The sequence below is a fragment of the Heteronotia binoei genome, chromosome 1, assembly GCF_032191835.1.
Source record: "Heteronotia binoei isolate CCM8104 ecotype False Entrance Well chromosome 1, APGP_CSIRO_Hbin_v1, whole genome shotgun sequence".
In the NCBI taxonomy this organism is placed as follows: domain Eukaryota; kingdom Metazoa; phylum Chordata; class Lepidosauria; order Squamata; family Gekkonidae; genus Heteronotia; species Heteronotia binoei.
Window position 1 is genome coordinate 194789738 of NC_083223.1, and position 15531 is coordinate 194805268.

Below are 15531 nucleotides of genomic sequence, written 5' to 3' on the forward strand. Positions count from 1 at the left end.
AAGAGCACGCAGCTGCTCCCTGCCCTGCACTTCCAAGTCTGTTTGAGCTACCACCAGTTTCCCCCAGCACTGAATAAACTCAGAACCGATTTCCCACCGATCAGGCAATTGGGGGTGAGGGTGGTGTTACACAGTCTGAAATTGACCTGCAGTGGGGAAGGAGAGAGGAAGCATCAGGAGACTCAGCTGTGTGGCGAGAGTGAGCAGTTTTAAAGGTGAGTTGCTCCCATCCCATTTCTTTCCGTTTTTCTTTTCTTTTCTTTTCCTTTCTTTTCTCTTTCTTTCTTCCTTTTGACTCTCCTTTCTTTCACTCCATCCCTCTCTTTTCCTTCCTTCCTATTTCCTTTCTCTTTTCTCTATTTGTTTCCAACTCTCTCCCCCTCCCTCCCTTTCATTCATTCTTTCTTTCAGTCAGTCTTTTCCCCTGTCTTCTCCTTCCTTCCTTGCCATTGCTAATCTGAGTGGGGCGGGGGGAGAAGCTTGAAATGCCCATTTCATGTTTTCCCAGGCTGCCATTTCATTTTTTAAATATATTTTTAGTTTTCTGCTTGTGCTTTTTTTGATGTTTTATTTTTAAAATTGCATTGCAAAATTGCACTATTCTCCTACCTTTCCTAAACAAAATATTGCAAGAGTTTTAGGCTTGTTTGTATATCATTTCCTGTCTCCCAGCTCCACCCCCAAAGTCTCCTGGCTCCACCCCCAAATTTAATGAAAGAGAAGTGCAAAAATAATCGGGCCACGGGGGGGGCGGGGGGAAGTTTGGGAAATCCTGCCATAGAATGTTGTCCAACTGGACTGAAGAATTCATGTTCTCTGTGGAGTCTTTTTTCACCCCAGCACTAATTCCTAGCAAGACCCAGATTAAACGAACAGATACATCACATACATCACCAGAATGTGATGCATGGTATGTCAAACTACCTTCAAAGGGGGGAGTAAAAGGGCCATACTGACCTGTTGGTTTACAACTTAAAGGGAAAGTATGGCAGAGAAATTCTACTTCCCATCAAGGCTAACAGTTTACAGCACTCACACTCCACAGTGCCTGAATTAGAGATGAAGTGCTATTTAATCTGCAGACCATCAGCAACAATAGAGGTTACCAGTGAATTGTAGTAGGATTATAGCAGAGGCTGCAACATCAGTGTAAAAGACTCAGGCAAGTTAGCCTGGAAGTTGGGAACATCCTTGCAATTATGGCTGGACCACAGCTATGGAAACAAGAATGTAGCAAATTGAAGGGCCTTGCAGAAGGAAAAAAAAATGCCTCAGAGTTTTAGTCTTGAGTTGGAGCTTGAGTACTGAACAGTGAGGTGAAGACTGTGTACTTAGGCTGAACAGTTGTTGTGAAGCAACTGGACAAGGAGCTAAGAACAGCCAGTGGGGCTGAGTTCCTTGGTAGACAGAACTGGGCTAAACTTCTGTCTGAGTGAGAGAGTTTTGGTCAGAAGGGGGTTACAGCCAGGCACCTTCTGTGAGGTTCTTTCAGCACAATAGGGCAGACTCCTTTTATAAATTGAGAACACTCCAATAAACAAATACTGTGACTGGATTCTTGTGGCTAGAAAGGGATCCCAAGAATCAGATTAGGAATCTAGCTGGGATTGAGACACACCAAAAGTTGAGGGGCTGGTTAGAGCACTCAAAAGGGTGTGAGTCTGGTGAGCTAGTGTGTATGCCTGTGAGGGAAACGTTATCTAGCACAAGTCAGGTGTCTTCAGTGTGTGTGTAAAAGAGTGAATGTCAGTTTGTTATTTTTATGATTGAAAGAAGCCTGAGTTTAGGGCTATTTCATCTCTGCCTAGTGTTCTTAGTGCCAAATAGGCACTGCCTGCCAGTTCACAGTTATTAAACCTGCCTGTTTATATTTTGTATTTTGAATTACTTCAGCCTGACAAATCTCTGGAGTTTAGAGATTGATTATTTTGATTTTCTGCCTGCCAACTGATTTGCCTTTTTAATTAGCCTGATTAATATTATTTTACCCCTCTCCCTTTCCTTTTGTGAACCAATAAATATTCTTTGTGGTTTTGAAAATTGTCTGCTGTCTAGTTTACTTTAGTTCTGAGTGGATTTCTGTGTGTGTGCCTGAGGGATTGAGGGAAGGTGACTGGGGAAAAATTTATAGTGGTCACCCTCACAAGCTGACCCTGACCGGTTCCCCACAATCAGCTAATAATTAGAGTGTACACATCAAGATTTTGTCCCATGAGGCAGCTGTTTTAAGTAGAAACATAAGATGTCCTTTTAAAAAGATGGGTATGGAGCTTAGCTTATTCCACAAAGGGACTCAAAGTAGCTTATAACCTTTTATACTTTTCCATTCCATCCTTACCAGAACCCTGAGAGCCAGATCAGATTGAGAGAATGTGATGGGTTCAAAGTCACAAGCCAGTTTTCAGACAGAATGGCATTTGACCTCCAAATGAATTTTAGAATACTAAGGGGCCAAAGGTTAAAATCATCAATAGTTATAGACAAAAGTACATGGGTTTATTATAAAAAACATATAAAAATCTTGTAGGGGCCTAAATGAAGCCTCATAAAATCATCAAAGTTACAAATGCACATGAAAAATACATATACAAACTGATGTTTTTCAGTCTGCAGAGGCCTTAGAATCATAGAATCATAGAGTTGGAAGGGACCTCCAGGGTCATCTAGTCCAACCCCCTGCACAATTCAGGAAACTCACAAATACCTCCCCCTAAATTCTTCTCTATTTAAACAACTCCCAGCTAAGATGCTTCTAAACCCTAAACAGTTTCTGCTAAAATGCTTCTAAACCCTACTCACATTAAGTTCCAAAATCTTGTCCAGAGTTATTTTTTTATCCCAACAAATTGAATCTTCAACAATATTCTGTATGGCTTCCCAATGCCTTGGCTGAAGACAAGGATTCCTTAAAGACATGATAACAGGCAAGAATTCTTTAAAATCCATCAAAGACTTCTTCAGAGCAGGTACAATAGTATTTTCAGGCAAGCCTTCAAAAACATAAAAGCGTTACAAATACATTAAAATACATCTCACTATATGTAATCTTAACTCCAAACCCATCTTTTAATACAAAATACTTTTTCTTCTGGAAGAACTTTCACTATTTATTATTTATTTACTGAAAACATTTACATCCTGCCCTTCCATCAAAAAATCAGACTCTTGGTGAGAACTAAAAGTTAAAAATACATTTCCCCCCAGGTTTTATATTAAGCATTATCTGTTGCTTTTAATTACATTTTCATCAATGTTATATGTAATTCATTCCAGCTATGTGGATGCTACTCATAACCTATATTATGCTTTGGTGCTTTTTCACAGAGAAGAGGTACATACATGTGGTCTCTCACTCTTGAACAAAAACCCCTACCATTTGGAACCTTAAAATGTTACTTGGCTGTTACCCAGGGGCGCTGCCTACACTTGGGGAAGCTCCCCAATAAAGAAATGGGGATTCCCAGTCTTTCACTCTGAACCATGGTTCATTGCAAAAAGTAGCCCAAGAGAGAGAAGCCATGCTGGAATGGAAATGCAGCATACAGACAGTGTGTGGTTCAGTAGAACAGCAGCAGTTTTGGGCTAAGTTTTCTCCCCCTACTCTGCAATGGAACATGTAAAACAATGGATCTTAGGTAAAGTATTGTTCATGACTTAATCCCTGGCTAGCAACTAATGGCTAATCTATTTTATCTTCCTGCTGCAACTCAGCTTCTTTTGATTACCTCTATGCTAATGCAAGGCATGTTGCACAAATCCTTTATCTTCCACCCTGAATCCTCCTCAGTGTATCGAAACTAAATTGATACAAACATTAAAACCATCATGGCCCATCCTGGCAAACATTAAAAGTCATTTTCACCTATTGTCTTGAACTGGGCATCTATTCATCTCGCCCTGGAAAGCCCATCTCCTGGTTCCATTCTCTGAGCAAACAGAACATTATACTTTTTTTTTCTAACACCTGGGAGAATTCAGACCTTGCTTTTTTCAAGATCTCCAAAAACCATCAAGTTTTTGCTTAAACCACTTTACGCACCCAGCCAAACCTCCAGGTTATGTTTCTGCCTATTTAAGGAGATACTCTGGACATGCTCAGTATGTCTTGTCCTGCCAGAGACTTGCACCTCAAAACTCTGTTTGGGTCACTTCCATATTCACCTCCTCTGCTTCATGGATCCCTGGACCACACCTAGAAAGGTAAATATCACCTCTGCAATAATTCCTAAAAATCTCTATTCCTTACCCCTGATTTTCCTAGCCTCTTGTTTGTATTTTGATTGCTTATGTGTGATTGTATTTTTACATATTTTTCTAAGTAAACATTTTAAAAACTATTTTCACTTTGGAGTCTTCCTTCTGATATTGGACCTTTGTATTATTGGGAAAAGATCAGCTCCTAAGCTCTACCAGGGTCATCCTCTGCTAATTCCCCCCATAAAAAGAGGAAACCCCCCCAGCAATTTCGCTAACACGGCACTATAAGCTAATGAGGAGAACCTAAGGTTGCCAGCCTCTAGGTGGGTCCTGGGGATCTCCCGCTCTTGCAACTTTGTATTAATGAAGCAAGAACTATCTGGTTCAGAAGGGACATCCCATTGAGCTTAAACTGTCAAGGCCTACCATCTTAGGTGCAGGAACTCCCTAAGAAGCAATGCAGTATCTCTTTACTGCCCACATATCAGACACCTCAGGAAGCAAACAAAGCATACAGTGAGGAAACTGTAGCACCAGGGAATTCCAGGGAAGGGAAATTTAGCTAAGTATCCTGGGCTTGGCTCAGCAGGCAAGCCTTGCCAGGTCTCCTTTGGAGTAGCGCTCTCAAGTCTGGATCATGCAACTAGAGAGCACATAAGCTGAGGTTAGAGCAAGAGCTGAAGCACAGTGATTGTGTTTAGTGGTCCAAGTGATCCATCAAGGCAACCTTCCTAAGCCTCAGCCTAAACAGGCTAGGAGGCAATGAGGCTCAGCTGCATTGCTGGCAGGTGTCCTGCAACACCTGCCAGCAGTGCAGCTGAGCCTTATTGCCTCCTAACCTGTTTAGGCTGAGGCTTAGGAAGCGATCTTGAGAAGAACTATCACTTCCTCTTCATGGCTCTGGGATGGAGTTGCATCCTGTTAGTCTGGCACTTTACCTCATAAGAACATAAGAGAAGCCATGTTGGATCAGGCCAATGGCCCATCCAGTCAAACACTCTGTGTTACACAGTGGCCAAAAACAAAAACTAAAAAACCCCAAGTCCCATCAGGAGGTTCACAAGTGGGGCTAGAAGCCCTTCCACTTTGCCCTTCGCAAGCACCAAGAATACAGAGCATCACTGCCCCAGACTGAGAGTTCCAACAATGCCACTGATGGACCTCTGCATCATATGTTTATCCAATCCCCTCTTGAAGCTGGCTATGCTTGAAGCCGCTGCCACCTCCTGTGGCAGTGAATTAAACATGTTAATCACCCTTTGGGTGAAGAAGTACCTCCTTTTATCCGTTCTAACCCAACTGCTCAGCAATTGCATTGAATGTCCACAAGTTCTTGTATTGTGAGAAAGGGAGAAAAGTACTTCTTTCTCTACTTTCTCCATCCCATGCATAATCTTGTAAACCTCTATCATGTCACCCTGCAGTCGACGTTTCTCCAAGCTAAAGAGCCCCAAGCGTTTTAACTTTTCTTTATAGGGATAGTGTTCCAAAGCTTTAATCATTCTAGTTGCCCTTTTCTGGACTTTTCCCAATGCTATAAAATTGAGGCGCGGTGATCAGAATTGTACACAGTATTCCAAATGAGACCGCACCATCGATTTATACAGGGACATTATGATACTGGCTGATTTGTTTTCAATTCCCTTCCTAATAATTCCCAGCCTGGCGTTAGTCTTTTTTATTGCTATCGCACACTATCTTGACATTTTCAGGGAATTATCTACCAAAACCCCAAGATCTCTTTCTTGGTCGGTTTCTGCCAGTTCACACCCCATCAATTTGTATTTATAGCTGGGATTCTTGACCCCAATGTGCATTACTTTGCACTTGGCCACATTGAACCTCATCTGCCACGTTGACGCCCACTCACCCAGCCTCAACAGATCCCTTTGGAGTTCCTCACAACCCTCTCTGGTTCATCTGCACACTCAGCCACTTCACTGCTTACTCCCAACTCCAAATCATTAATGAACAAGTTAAAGAGCATGGGACCCAGTACTGAGCCCTGCAGCACCCCACTGTTTCTACCTCCCTTAGGTTTAGGGTTGCCAGCCTCTAGGTGGGGTCTGGAAATCTCCTGCTTTTATATCTGATCTCCAGCTAGCAGAGATCAGCTCCCCTGGAGAAAATGCCTGCTTTGAAGGATGGACTTCATGACATTGTACCATGCTGAGGCCCCTCCTCTACCCAGACCTTGCCTATTTTGGATCTACCCCCAAAGTCTCCAAGTATTTTCCAACACAGTCCTGGCAACCCTACTTGGATTTCCTGGGCCTGGGCCTTGTGCCACTGCTGTTCCTGCAGGATAGAACTGGGTCCTGGGGGATCAAGAGCCTGAGTGCAAGACCTGATACGTATCTCAAGAATTGGCATTGAGGGCTTACTTGCAGGCTCTGAAAGGCTGGCCTCTAGTGCTGCTGTCAACTTAAGTTCTTCCTGGTCCTGCTGATTCCTCAGTCAGTGGCCTTGGCTCCTTAGGCTTCCCCCCAGAGGACTCTGAGTTGCTAAGCTGGTTGGAGGGGGTGCTGACACCACCTCTGCAGCTGCCTCCCTCACCTTAGCCACTGTGCTCTGACTTTGCTGGGAACAGGTGGTAGAAATGCTAGAAGATGTCAGGAGCATGGACATTGGACCCTTTATCCTCTGGTCCATACTTCTGCCAGACTAAACTATCAAATACTGTAACTGGCACCAGCTCCACTATGAGTCCAGGATCTGAGTGACTTTGTACTCTTCCTCACCATCTACCTGGATGGGCAGTAGTCAGTCAGGAGTACAGGACATCAATGGGCCAGGTGGATCTAGAATAATCAGGGATCAGTGAAATACTGTTTGGATTCATATTGGTAGGGGCAGTCAATAAGCCACTGGACTGATAGCCTGGACTATGGGAAAGGACTCTAGGTACCAGTTGTCAAATTTCTGAAAGGAACTGCTGGCCTTGAGGTATTTAAGTGGACAGTCAAACATGGTCTCACACATTCAATGACTTCCTAGGTTGCCTTTTCCAATCTGTTTGGTCCTGTGAGGCCTGTTTGGTTTGATCCAGTTGGTGTTGCAGATTGGCATACATTGCAACTAACTCTTGCACCCACTGGTCAGCCGGTGGTTTTTATCAGAGCTGGGAAGAACCAGGGATGGAAACTACATGGCAAAGGAGAGTGTTTGGTGGCCATGAGTACAGTATTGTTAATGTGAAGTCAGCCAACAGAAGGAAAACCATTCAGTTGTTAATTAAAATTAACGTAACACTGGAGGTATTGCTCTAGAATTGCACTAATCCACCCTGTTTGCCCTTTAGTTTGGGAGTGCTGAGCTATGGCTAAGTTGTGACAGATGCCTAGCTATGCTGATAGGGCCTTCCAAAATTGGGAGGTAAACTGTGGTCCATGGTCCCCAACATGTTGAAGGATGAGGTTGATTGGCTGGCTATGAAGTGGGCCATCTTGGTAAGTGTATCCCCACAACCATGATGGTGGTACATCTTAAGGGTAGAAATTTGGTTATAAAGTACCAGGACCTAAGGGGAGTAGGTAAAGGGTATAGCAAGCCTTTGGGTTTGCCTGGCCAATCTTCAGCATGGTGACAAGTTGAGCAGTTTATTACAAACCAATGCACATCAGTCCAGAGTCTGAGCCACCAAAAACTTTGGATCAGGAAGTGTAGGGCCAACCTGTTATCATGGCACAGATGGAGTATATCAATGAGAGGTTCTCCCAGGCAAACATAGAGCCTGTTCTGAAACTTCATGCCCTGCTCTTCCAAAAAGTCTTTTGGTATTTATAAGACATGTAGCCATTACTGTGCCTGGGGATCCCCTGGTCAGATTTTTGTCTAGAAAGTTCTTCAAGGAAGCTTGTTCAGGTTCTGAAAGGGAATATACATGACCACCCAGTATTGGCACCCCAGGAACAAGGTCAATGGCACAATGCAACAGTTGATGCAGAGAATGTTGGCTTCTTTGGGGCTGTGAACACCTATATAGTCTCAATAGGCTAGCAGCAGGTGAGCTAAACCTGATGGCTCAGATGCACAGATATGGCTCTGACAGTGCTACTTAGGCTAGATAATCCCTTTTAGTGATGATTACCATGATAACCCAGAAGGTCTGCATCATGAACTTTTCTTTCTGATCACTTCAGATTTTCTTGAAAAGGAATATAAAATAAAACCTTCATGGAGACGTCTTTATATGTTCAATAAGTGCTGAATTGCTTTTAGCAGTAGCAGATGTTTCAGGGGGCACTGGTTGCAGGTTACCTGGAAGAATCTACCCCTAAGAATTATTAGGAGGACCAATGTGCAGCCATTGGAGATAGTTTCCAGAAGTCAGTTGTCTGACACCGGTTGTTTGCCAGGTCCACAACAGGAACATTCACAGCAGATAATTTTAAATGTTCAGCTTTAGAGACCAAAAGTGGTGGTTCACTTTGAATTTAGCTGGATTGTTCCATTCCACTTTTACCATCTTGCTGAAAACCAACAGAAAGGTGTGGTACAGAAATCTAGTGTGTTCTTGCAGAAAGACACTGCTGGAACCTGAGGGTCGAGATTCCTCCCCTTCTGCTTTTGTCTTCGGTTCCTCTGGAATTTTCAAGATTCTCAGGGACTTAAGTAATAATGTAGGAAATAACTTCTAAGAAAAAAGTCCAGCCTGGGCAGAAGTGTCCAGGGTCCCTACTTCCAAAAAATGTATCTTCTGCTTTCTGGGAGGGGGAATCAGAATTCTCTGAAAATACAGATTCTGAGTTTGTAATGTCTGCTGCATTCTATGCTCCTGTGAATTAGTCTCCCTCTTTTCCTGTGCTGATAGGAAGGAGATTTTGCTGTCAAGCTCCTTAGACAAGCATTCTTCAGTGTGATGCCTTAGACAAACCCTTAAGCACATCAAATACCAAGACAATGGACTGTACTTCCTTAGGCATCTTCTCCCCCCTCCCCAATCCAAGTTAAAAGGTTAGCATAAGCATCCTCCTCAGACAAGTTTGGAGGAGAAACACCCTTTTCTCTTTGTATTGTGGGAGGGCCCTGTCCTTTGAAGAAAAGGAAGCTTAGTTTGTTTGCTGGGAGGGATGTAGCCAAATCTTGCCCAAGCCACCATCCTCTTCCCACAAATTCATGCGGTCCTTCACACACTAGGCACTGTTGCTGAGGAAGGAGGAGAAGGTCAGGCCACTGGAGGCATGCCTGCAGCTTCTTGCTGCTTCTGTGCATTGCTGCCTCTTGCCTTGAGAAATGGGGTTTAGGAGATTGTTGGCTTGGCCCTCCTATATAGGTCTCACTCTGCCACCGCTGCCGGCATCTTGGCCATTGGCAGCTCCCTGGGCTGCAGCTGAGGCAAAGATAGCCTCTTCAACTGTTCACTCACTAGCATGGTTAATTCCAGTTTGTGATGGAGTTCCAGGGCCTTGCCCACTTTTTAAAGGTGTGTGGAAGCCCTTGTAGCTATAGCTGTGATACTACTAATCTTTTCTTACCGAGTTTGCTAGCTAACAGAGGTCGTTTTCGCACTCACCTCCAGCCGGCGCGACCCCCCTCTTCAACGCGCAGGATCTGCGCGGATTTCGCACTAAATGCTGCAGAGCAGCCTTTTGTGCCGGAAACTCCAGTCGCAAAAGCCGCGCAAACGCCAAACTGCTTTTTGGCGATTTACGTTTGAGCGGCTTTTGCGCCGGGAGTTTCCGGCGCAAAAGGCTGCTCCGCGGCATTTAGTGCGAAATCCGCGCAGATCCTGTGCGGTGAAGAGGGGGGTCGCGCCGGCTGGAGGTGAGTGCGAAAACGACCAGAGAGTTTAAGCACATTTCAACTGGCAGTGAACTCACTTTGCTTCAAGTTACTTTTTTCTTGCACAGTTAATTGAAAGCGTTACAAAAAAGTTAAATTAATTGCTTTTTAATGGAGGTTATGAGTTGAGATTGGCCTTCTTATTTTGTTGTATCAGATGTAATTTATAGGAATGTAAATGCTAATTGGTCTATTTGTACTCAGGGGTGAAATTCCAGCAGCAGCTCCTTTGCATATTAGGCCACACACCCCTGATGTAGCCAATTGTCCAAGCACTTACAAAAAGACCCTTGTAAGCTCCAGGAAGATTGGCTACATCAGGGGAGTGTGGCCTAATATGCAAAGGAGCTCCTGCTAGAATTCCACCCCTGTTTGCACTTACGTTGATTATCTCATATTTAGTTATGTACTAATCAGTTATCTAGATAATAATTACAGATAGAACAGATTTAGAGAAAAGATTGATTTTTTTTTTATAAATATGCACATTTGTGACAAACAAATCAGATTTCTCTGGATGAAAGTCTCACAAGATGACTAAGTGAGAGTTCTGGGGGGGGGGTAACTTTGGCTTTTTGATAATTCCTAAAGCAAACAGACAAAAAACTGAAACCTGATTTGCTTATAAAACCATTACTTGCTATATTATTATTAAGCAAAGCTAGGCACTTTGATAATTTTAATATTGTCTTCACAATAATTGTAAGGTTAACTTTTTCATGCCTATATTTTTCCATCTTGCTCAATAAAAAGAATAATTTCTTATCTCAATACAATATAAAAATTTCTACAGGTTTCCTGGTTACATTTCAAAGAATTGAATTCACCCACTCACTCTTTTGTATTGTCAGAATTAAACGTTGTTAATCACCCTTTAATAGATAAATCCTGGAGAACTCTGCTGCTCAACAGTTTTGCACAGGCAAAGCCTTTATAAGTTCAATTCCTCTAACTGGATGTGAGAGGGAATCTCTTGTTACACCTTGAAGTGTGTGTGTGGGGGGGGGGGGAGGGGGGAAACTGACCTCAGTGGAGTCACTTTCTTCCAGCTTCAAAGCATGGCCACAGTCTTTAACCCCCTACTAGTTGGAATAAGAAAGAAAATAAGAAAAAATGGCTGTAGGTCTAGAGTCTGCTCAGCTCTGTACAGCCAGATGCACAGCAACCTGCCTCATGCTTAGACAGGGCCAAATGGGGGTGTAAGAAAAGCCCCTCTACTGGATTAACAATAAAAGGCTCATAGTCCTGCCTGCATCCAGGAGGAACTGCTTTTCCTGTTCAGACTGTAGCACTCCAGGGACCATGGGAGAACTCGCATTCTCTTTCTTTCTGAGATTAGTTCATCACTACTATTTTTGTGTCACATTAAAACAATCGACCAAAATATCAAGCCAACTAATCCTTTTCAAAATTGAACTGACACCAGAATAGTCATTATTTATATTATTAGAAAATCAAATTTGTAATCTTTAAATGAGACGTTTTTATTTAAAAAGTCAGAATTACTGTAATTTTTGGGAAGGGCAGGATAGAAATCTAAAATAATAAATTCTCAAATATTTACCTTTTTCTAGAATATGTATAATCTGTATTAATCTGTTAACTTCTTTTTGAATACAATCTACATCAAGATTCCAAAAAATTGTGTTTTTCCACCTAAAGAAAAGTTTTGCCCATTCTTCTTGAGAATTCCATAACAACTGACGTAATCCAAGTTCACTTTCAATTTCAGATAGCTCAGCATTAACTCTTTGAGTATCTCCAGTTTGATTTCGTTGTGACAGCTTCTCCAGTGACATTGATTTCATGTCAGCAACAGAAGAGTCAAAAACAGCCTGGTAACGTGCATAATTTGCAATTTTTCCACAAATAACTTCATCTTCTTCAATGAGGTTTTGGATCATCTCTTTTGCTGTCTTAATCAATGTTTCACTGAGAAGGAGAACAGGGTTTCTCACCTAAGTAAGAAAATAAATTATAAAGTTATCACAATGATCAAATAACTTTATTTCTTTAACAAAAGCTGTCTTGACATAAATATCTGTTGTGCAAGTGTCTTAAATAGGAGACAGAATAGTGTTAGGACTTAAGTTCATTCTGCATAGCAGAATACCCCTTCTTTTCCCCCAATGGAGACTCAAAGTGGTTTACAACAATTTATCCTCATAACAACTCTGTGAGGTAGGTTAGGATGAAAAAAGTGTGACTGGTCTTAGGTTACGCAGTGAGCTGCTATGGCACGAGTGGGAATTCAAACCCAGGTCTCCTAAATCCTAGTCCAGCACTCTTAACCACTACGCCACACTGGTTCTCACAAGTCACTAGTGCTTCAAATTGTTTCTTGATCACCTGTGAAAAGACAAGTTGTAAGTTCCACTGTGGGAGTGGCTTAACATGAGGGTACATCCAAACCAGTCCTCAAAGAAACTACTTTATGAGAGAGTAAGATAACACAATTTTGCCTTCCATCATTGCCTGGCATAAAAAATGACAGCAAGATAAACTGGGTGAAGACCAACTGCAAGTCCTAGGATGATGGGATATGGGATGGTGAGGCCTGCTGAGGCCTTTGAAGAAATGCTATTTTATGAGAAGCTGGACAAACTATTAGTGGAAGTGAAGCTGAATGGCCATTAGATGAATCTTGAGTGCCCTAATCCTGTAAGTGAAGGATTTTCTATAACAGAAGGTCTCAGGCATATCATATCTGTACTGAAGTGTAGGTGTGAAAGTACTTCCATTTGTTCTCACAGGACTGTCTATTAGATGGTTTTCTGGCATTCAAGAGCATCTCTGTCAGGAACTCTGAAAGCAATGTTGCAGAACTATTTTCCAGGCAGTTAGGTTCAGGTCACTTGGTCTGGATCTAGAACTTTGCTGTGATGTTGGGCCAGCAGACCCAGGTATTTAGGCATGTGTATAAAGTAAACCCCTTAGCAAGTGAAGTACCTTGGTAAACCAAGATTACATGGCTCAGTAATGAGTGTTCACACTGCAGTTCATATGTTTCTTATCTTCCTGATGCCCTTGGGGATAAAGGATTGGAGGAAATATCTATTCAGCATGGGAGGAAGATGTCACCTAGAGAGCAATATCTGAGTCTTATTCTACTGCAGGGTTTTTGTCATTTGGTATCCCTTGGAAAGGCACAGAAATCCACCTCAGGAGGACCCTAATAATTAAAGACTTATTTCAAAATATGCTTTGTTCAATACTACTCAGAGGAAACAGTCCCTTTTCAGGTGAACATTTCTGCTAATAAATTGTTCTTGTAAGAAACATAGATGGCAATTTATTACAGCTAACACATCTTTTCTGAAGGAAATGAGCCAAGTAATTTAGCATAGGATGATGATGATTATTATTATTATTATTTATATCCCGCCCTCCCCGCCTAGGCAGGCCCAGGGCGGCTATAGGATGCAGCAGCACCTTATTTGTATACTATTTGATGAACAGGGATAGTCTTAGTCAATATGCAATGGGGTAGCTGTACTGGCCCTGAACTTGGGGTGAGCCAACCACCCACAACCCCACTCTCATAAAGGAGAAGGAAATGAAGAAGAAAAATGGGTTCATGCCGCTGATTACACCTGACCCATCTGAGACTTGGGCAGATAGTTGCTAGCAGCTGCAGTGCCTCCCACCCACTTTGAAAGGGTAAGGGCCACCCCTTGTTTAGCCCTGGTGGGCAGGTATGGGGCAGTGATTCTGGCAGCCCATCCTGGACTTTTGCACAGGGCCCCAGAATCACTAAGACCATCCCTGTCGGTGGCCACTTCAATTGCTTTCCCTTGCAACCTAGAGAGAAAAGCATATAGTAAACAGGCACTTGAGATGGGTAATGTAGACCTTTCTCTCCTAAGGCATCCAGGGTTGTCTGGTCATCTATGTTAGGAAAGATGGTTAACCTATGGTATGTTATGGTCATTGCCAGGCACTTGGTGAAGATTCTTAAGATAGTAGAGAAGCTGAAGGATAGCACTGTGTAGACTGTGGGCATTTCCCACAGCAAAGCATATAAATGCAATGTCGTGGGCAGATGGAAAAGTCAAAATAGTAATCTTCAAGACTGATAAAAGTGAACTGTGCTCTGATGTTAGAAAGAAAAGGAATCCTGAGCTTATAATGCATTCATTGGCCCGTACAGGATCAAGGATAGAATGAGTATCTCTACCTTCAAGGCAATGAAATATCTTGAGGAAATTCCTAGACCATTTTGGAAAAGTAGTACTGTTCTATAATTTCTTTTAGCAGAAGAGAGTCAATCCTGAGAAGGGTGAGGTTAAGGAGAATACATCTGAATATTCTGGGCTTGGGAATCTAAAGAACCCCTATTGTGTATTCTAGTGTGACACATATGCTAGATAATATTAGCTCACAGGTACATAAGGAACAAAAGCCTCAGGGTGTATGAAACATTGATTCCAATGTCTCTACACTAATGCGTAGAGTGTGGGAACTCAGCAGGAGGAAATCCTAATACAGGGAGGGGGCTATGACCTAATAGGCATTACTGAAACTTGGTGGGATGACACTCACAATTGGAATATTAGGATTCAGGGGTACAACTTATTTAAAAGGGACAGACAAAAAAGGAAGTCTGGAGGCGAAGCATTATCTGTGAAGGAGGTATATACTTGTGAGGAAATATGTGAATCTATGACAGTTCAGTTGAGAGTCTCTGGGTAAAAATAAAAGGAGTAAGAAATAACAGTGATGTTATTGTGGGGGTCTACTCTATATCACCAAGCCAGGCAGAGGATTTAGATGAGGTACTCCTACAACAGACTGCAAAGTTCTCAAAGAGAAGAGACACAGTGGACATGGGAGATTTCAATTACCTGGACATTTAATTTTAATTTAATTTTTAGATTTATATCCTGTCCTTCCCACAAGCGATCTCAGGGTGGCTCACTTACAAGAAGATACTGTAATCTGTTGGAAGTCCAATTCTGCTAAAATGAAGAGTCAAATAAATTCCTGACTTGTCTTGTTGACAACTTCATTTTTCAGAAAGTGGAAAGGGAAACAAGGGGATCTGCTATCTTGGACTTGATTCTCACCAACAGGGAAGGACTGGTTGATGAGGTGGAAGTCGTGGCCACCCTGAGTAGTAGTGACCATGAGATTTTGGATTTTACAGTCTTGGGGAAAGAAAAAGCTATACATGGTCGAACATGTAGGTTGGACTTTGGGAAAGCAATTTTTTTGACAAATTAGGGTTATGCTGGGTAAAATCCCAAGGTCAGAAATACTTAAGGAGAAGTGAGTTCAAGAGGGCTGGGAGTTTCTTAAAAGCAAAATATTGAAGGCACAATCACAAACAATTCCTATAAGAAGGAAAACTGGGAGGAGCCTAAAGAAGACAAGGTAGCTCCATGATCAGCTCTTTAAAAACTTGAGAAATAAAAAAAATCAACCAGGCAGAACTAGTTGAGATTGAATCCAGTGAAGACAGAGGTCCTGTATCTGAGATGTGGTGATCTGGGGGCTGGGCTCTCTCCCCTGGCCTTCAGCAGGGCTCCTTTGGTGCCAGTGCAGGAGGTT

General features: G+C 42.5%; 1 protein-coding gene across 1 annotated transcript in view; it reads right to left on the reverse strand.

Annotated features, from left to right (window-relative positions):
* Window positions 1–1124: 1124 nt before the first annotated feature.
* LOC132576480 (dynein axonemal heavy chain 14-like) overlaps window positions 1125–15531 on the reverse strand; it is a 193873-nt gene continuing 179466 nt past the window's right edge. Inside the window, exons 16-18 of the mRNA XM_060245693.1 lie at window positions 11546–11939; window positions 2800–2990; window positions 1125–1214 (exon numbers count right to left, since the gene is read on the reverse strand). Coding sequence (XP_060101676.1) covers window positions 1125–1214; window positions 2800–2990; window positions 11546–11939 — 675 coding nt within the window. The remainder of the gene's footprint in view (window positions 1215–2799; window positions 2991–11545; window positions 11940–15531) is intronic.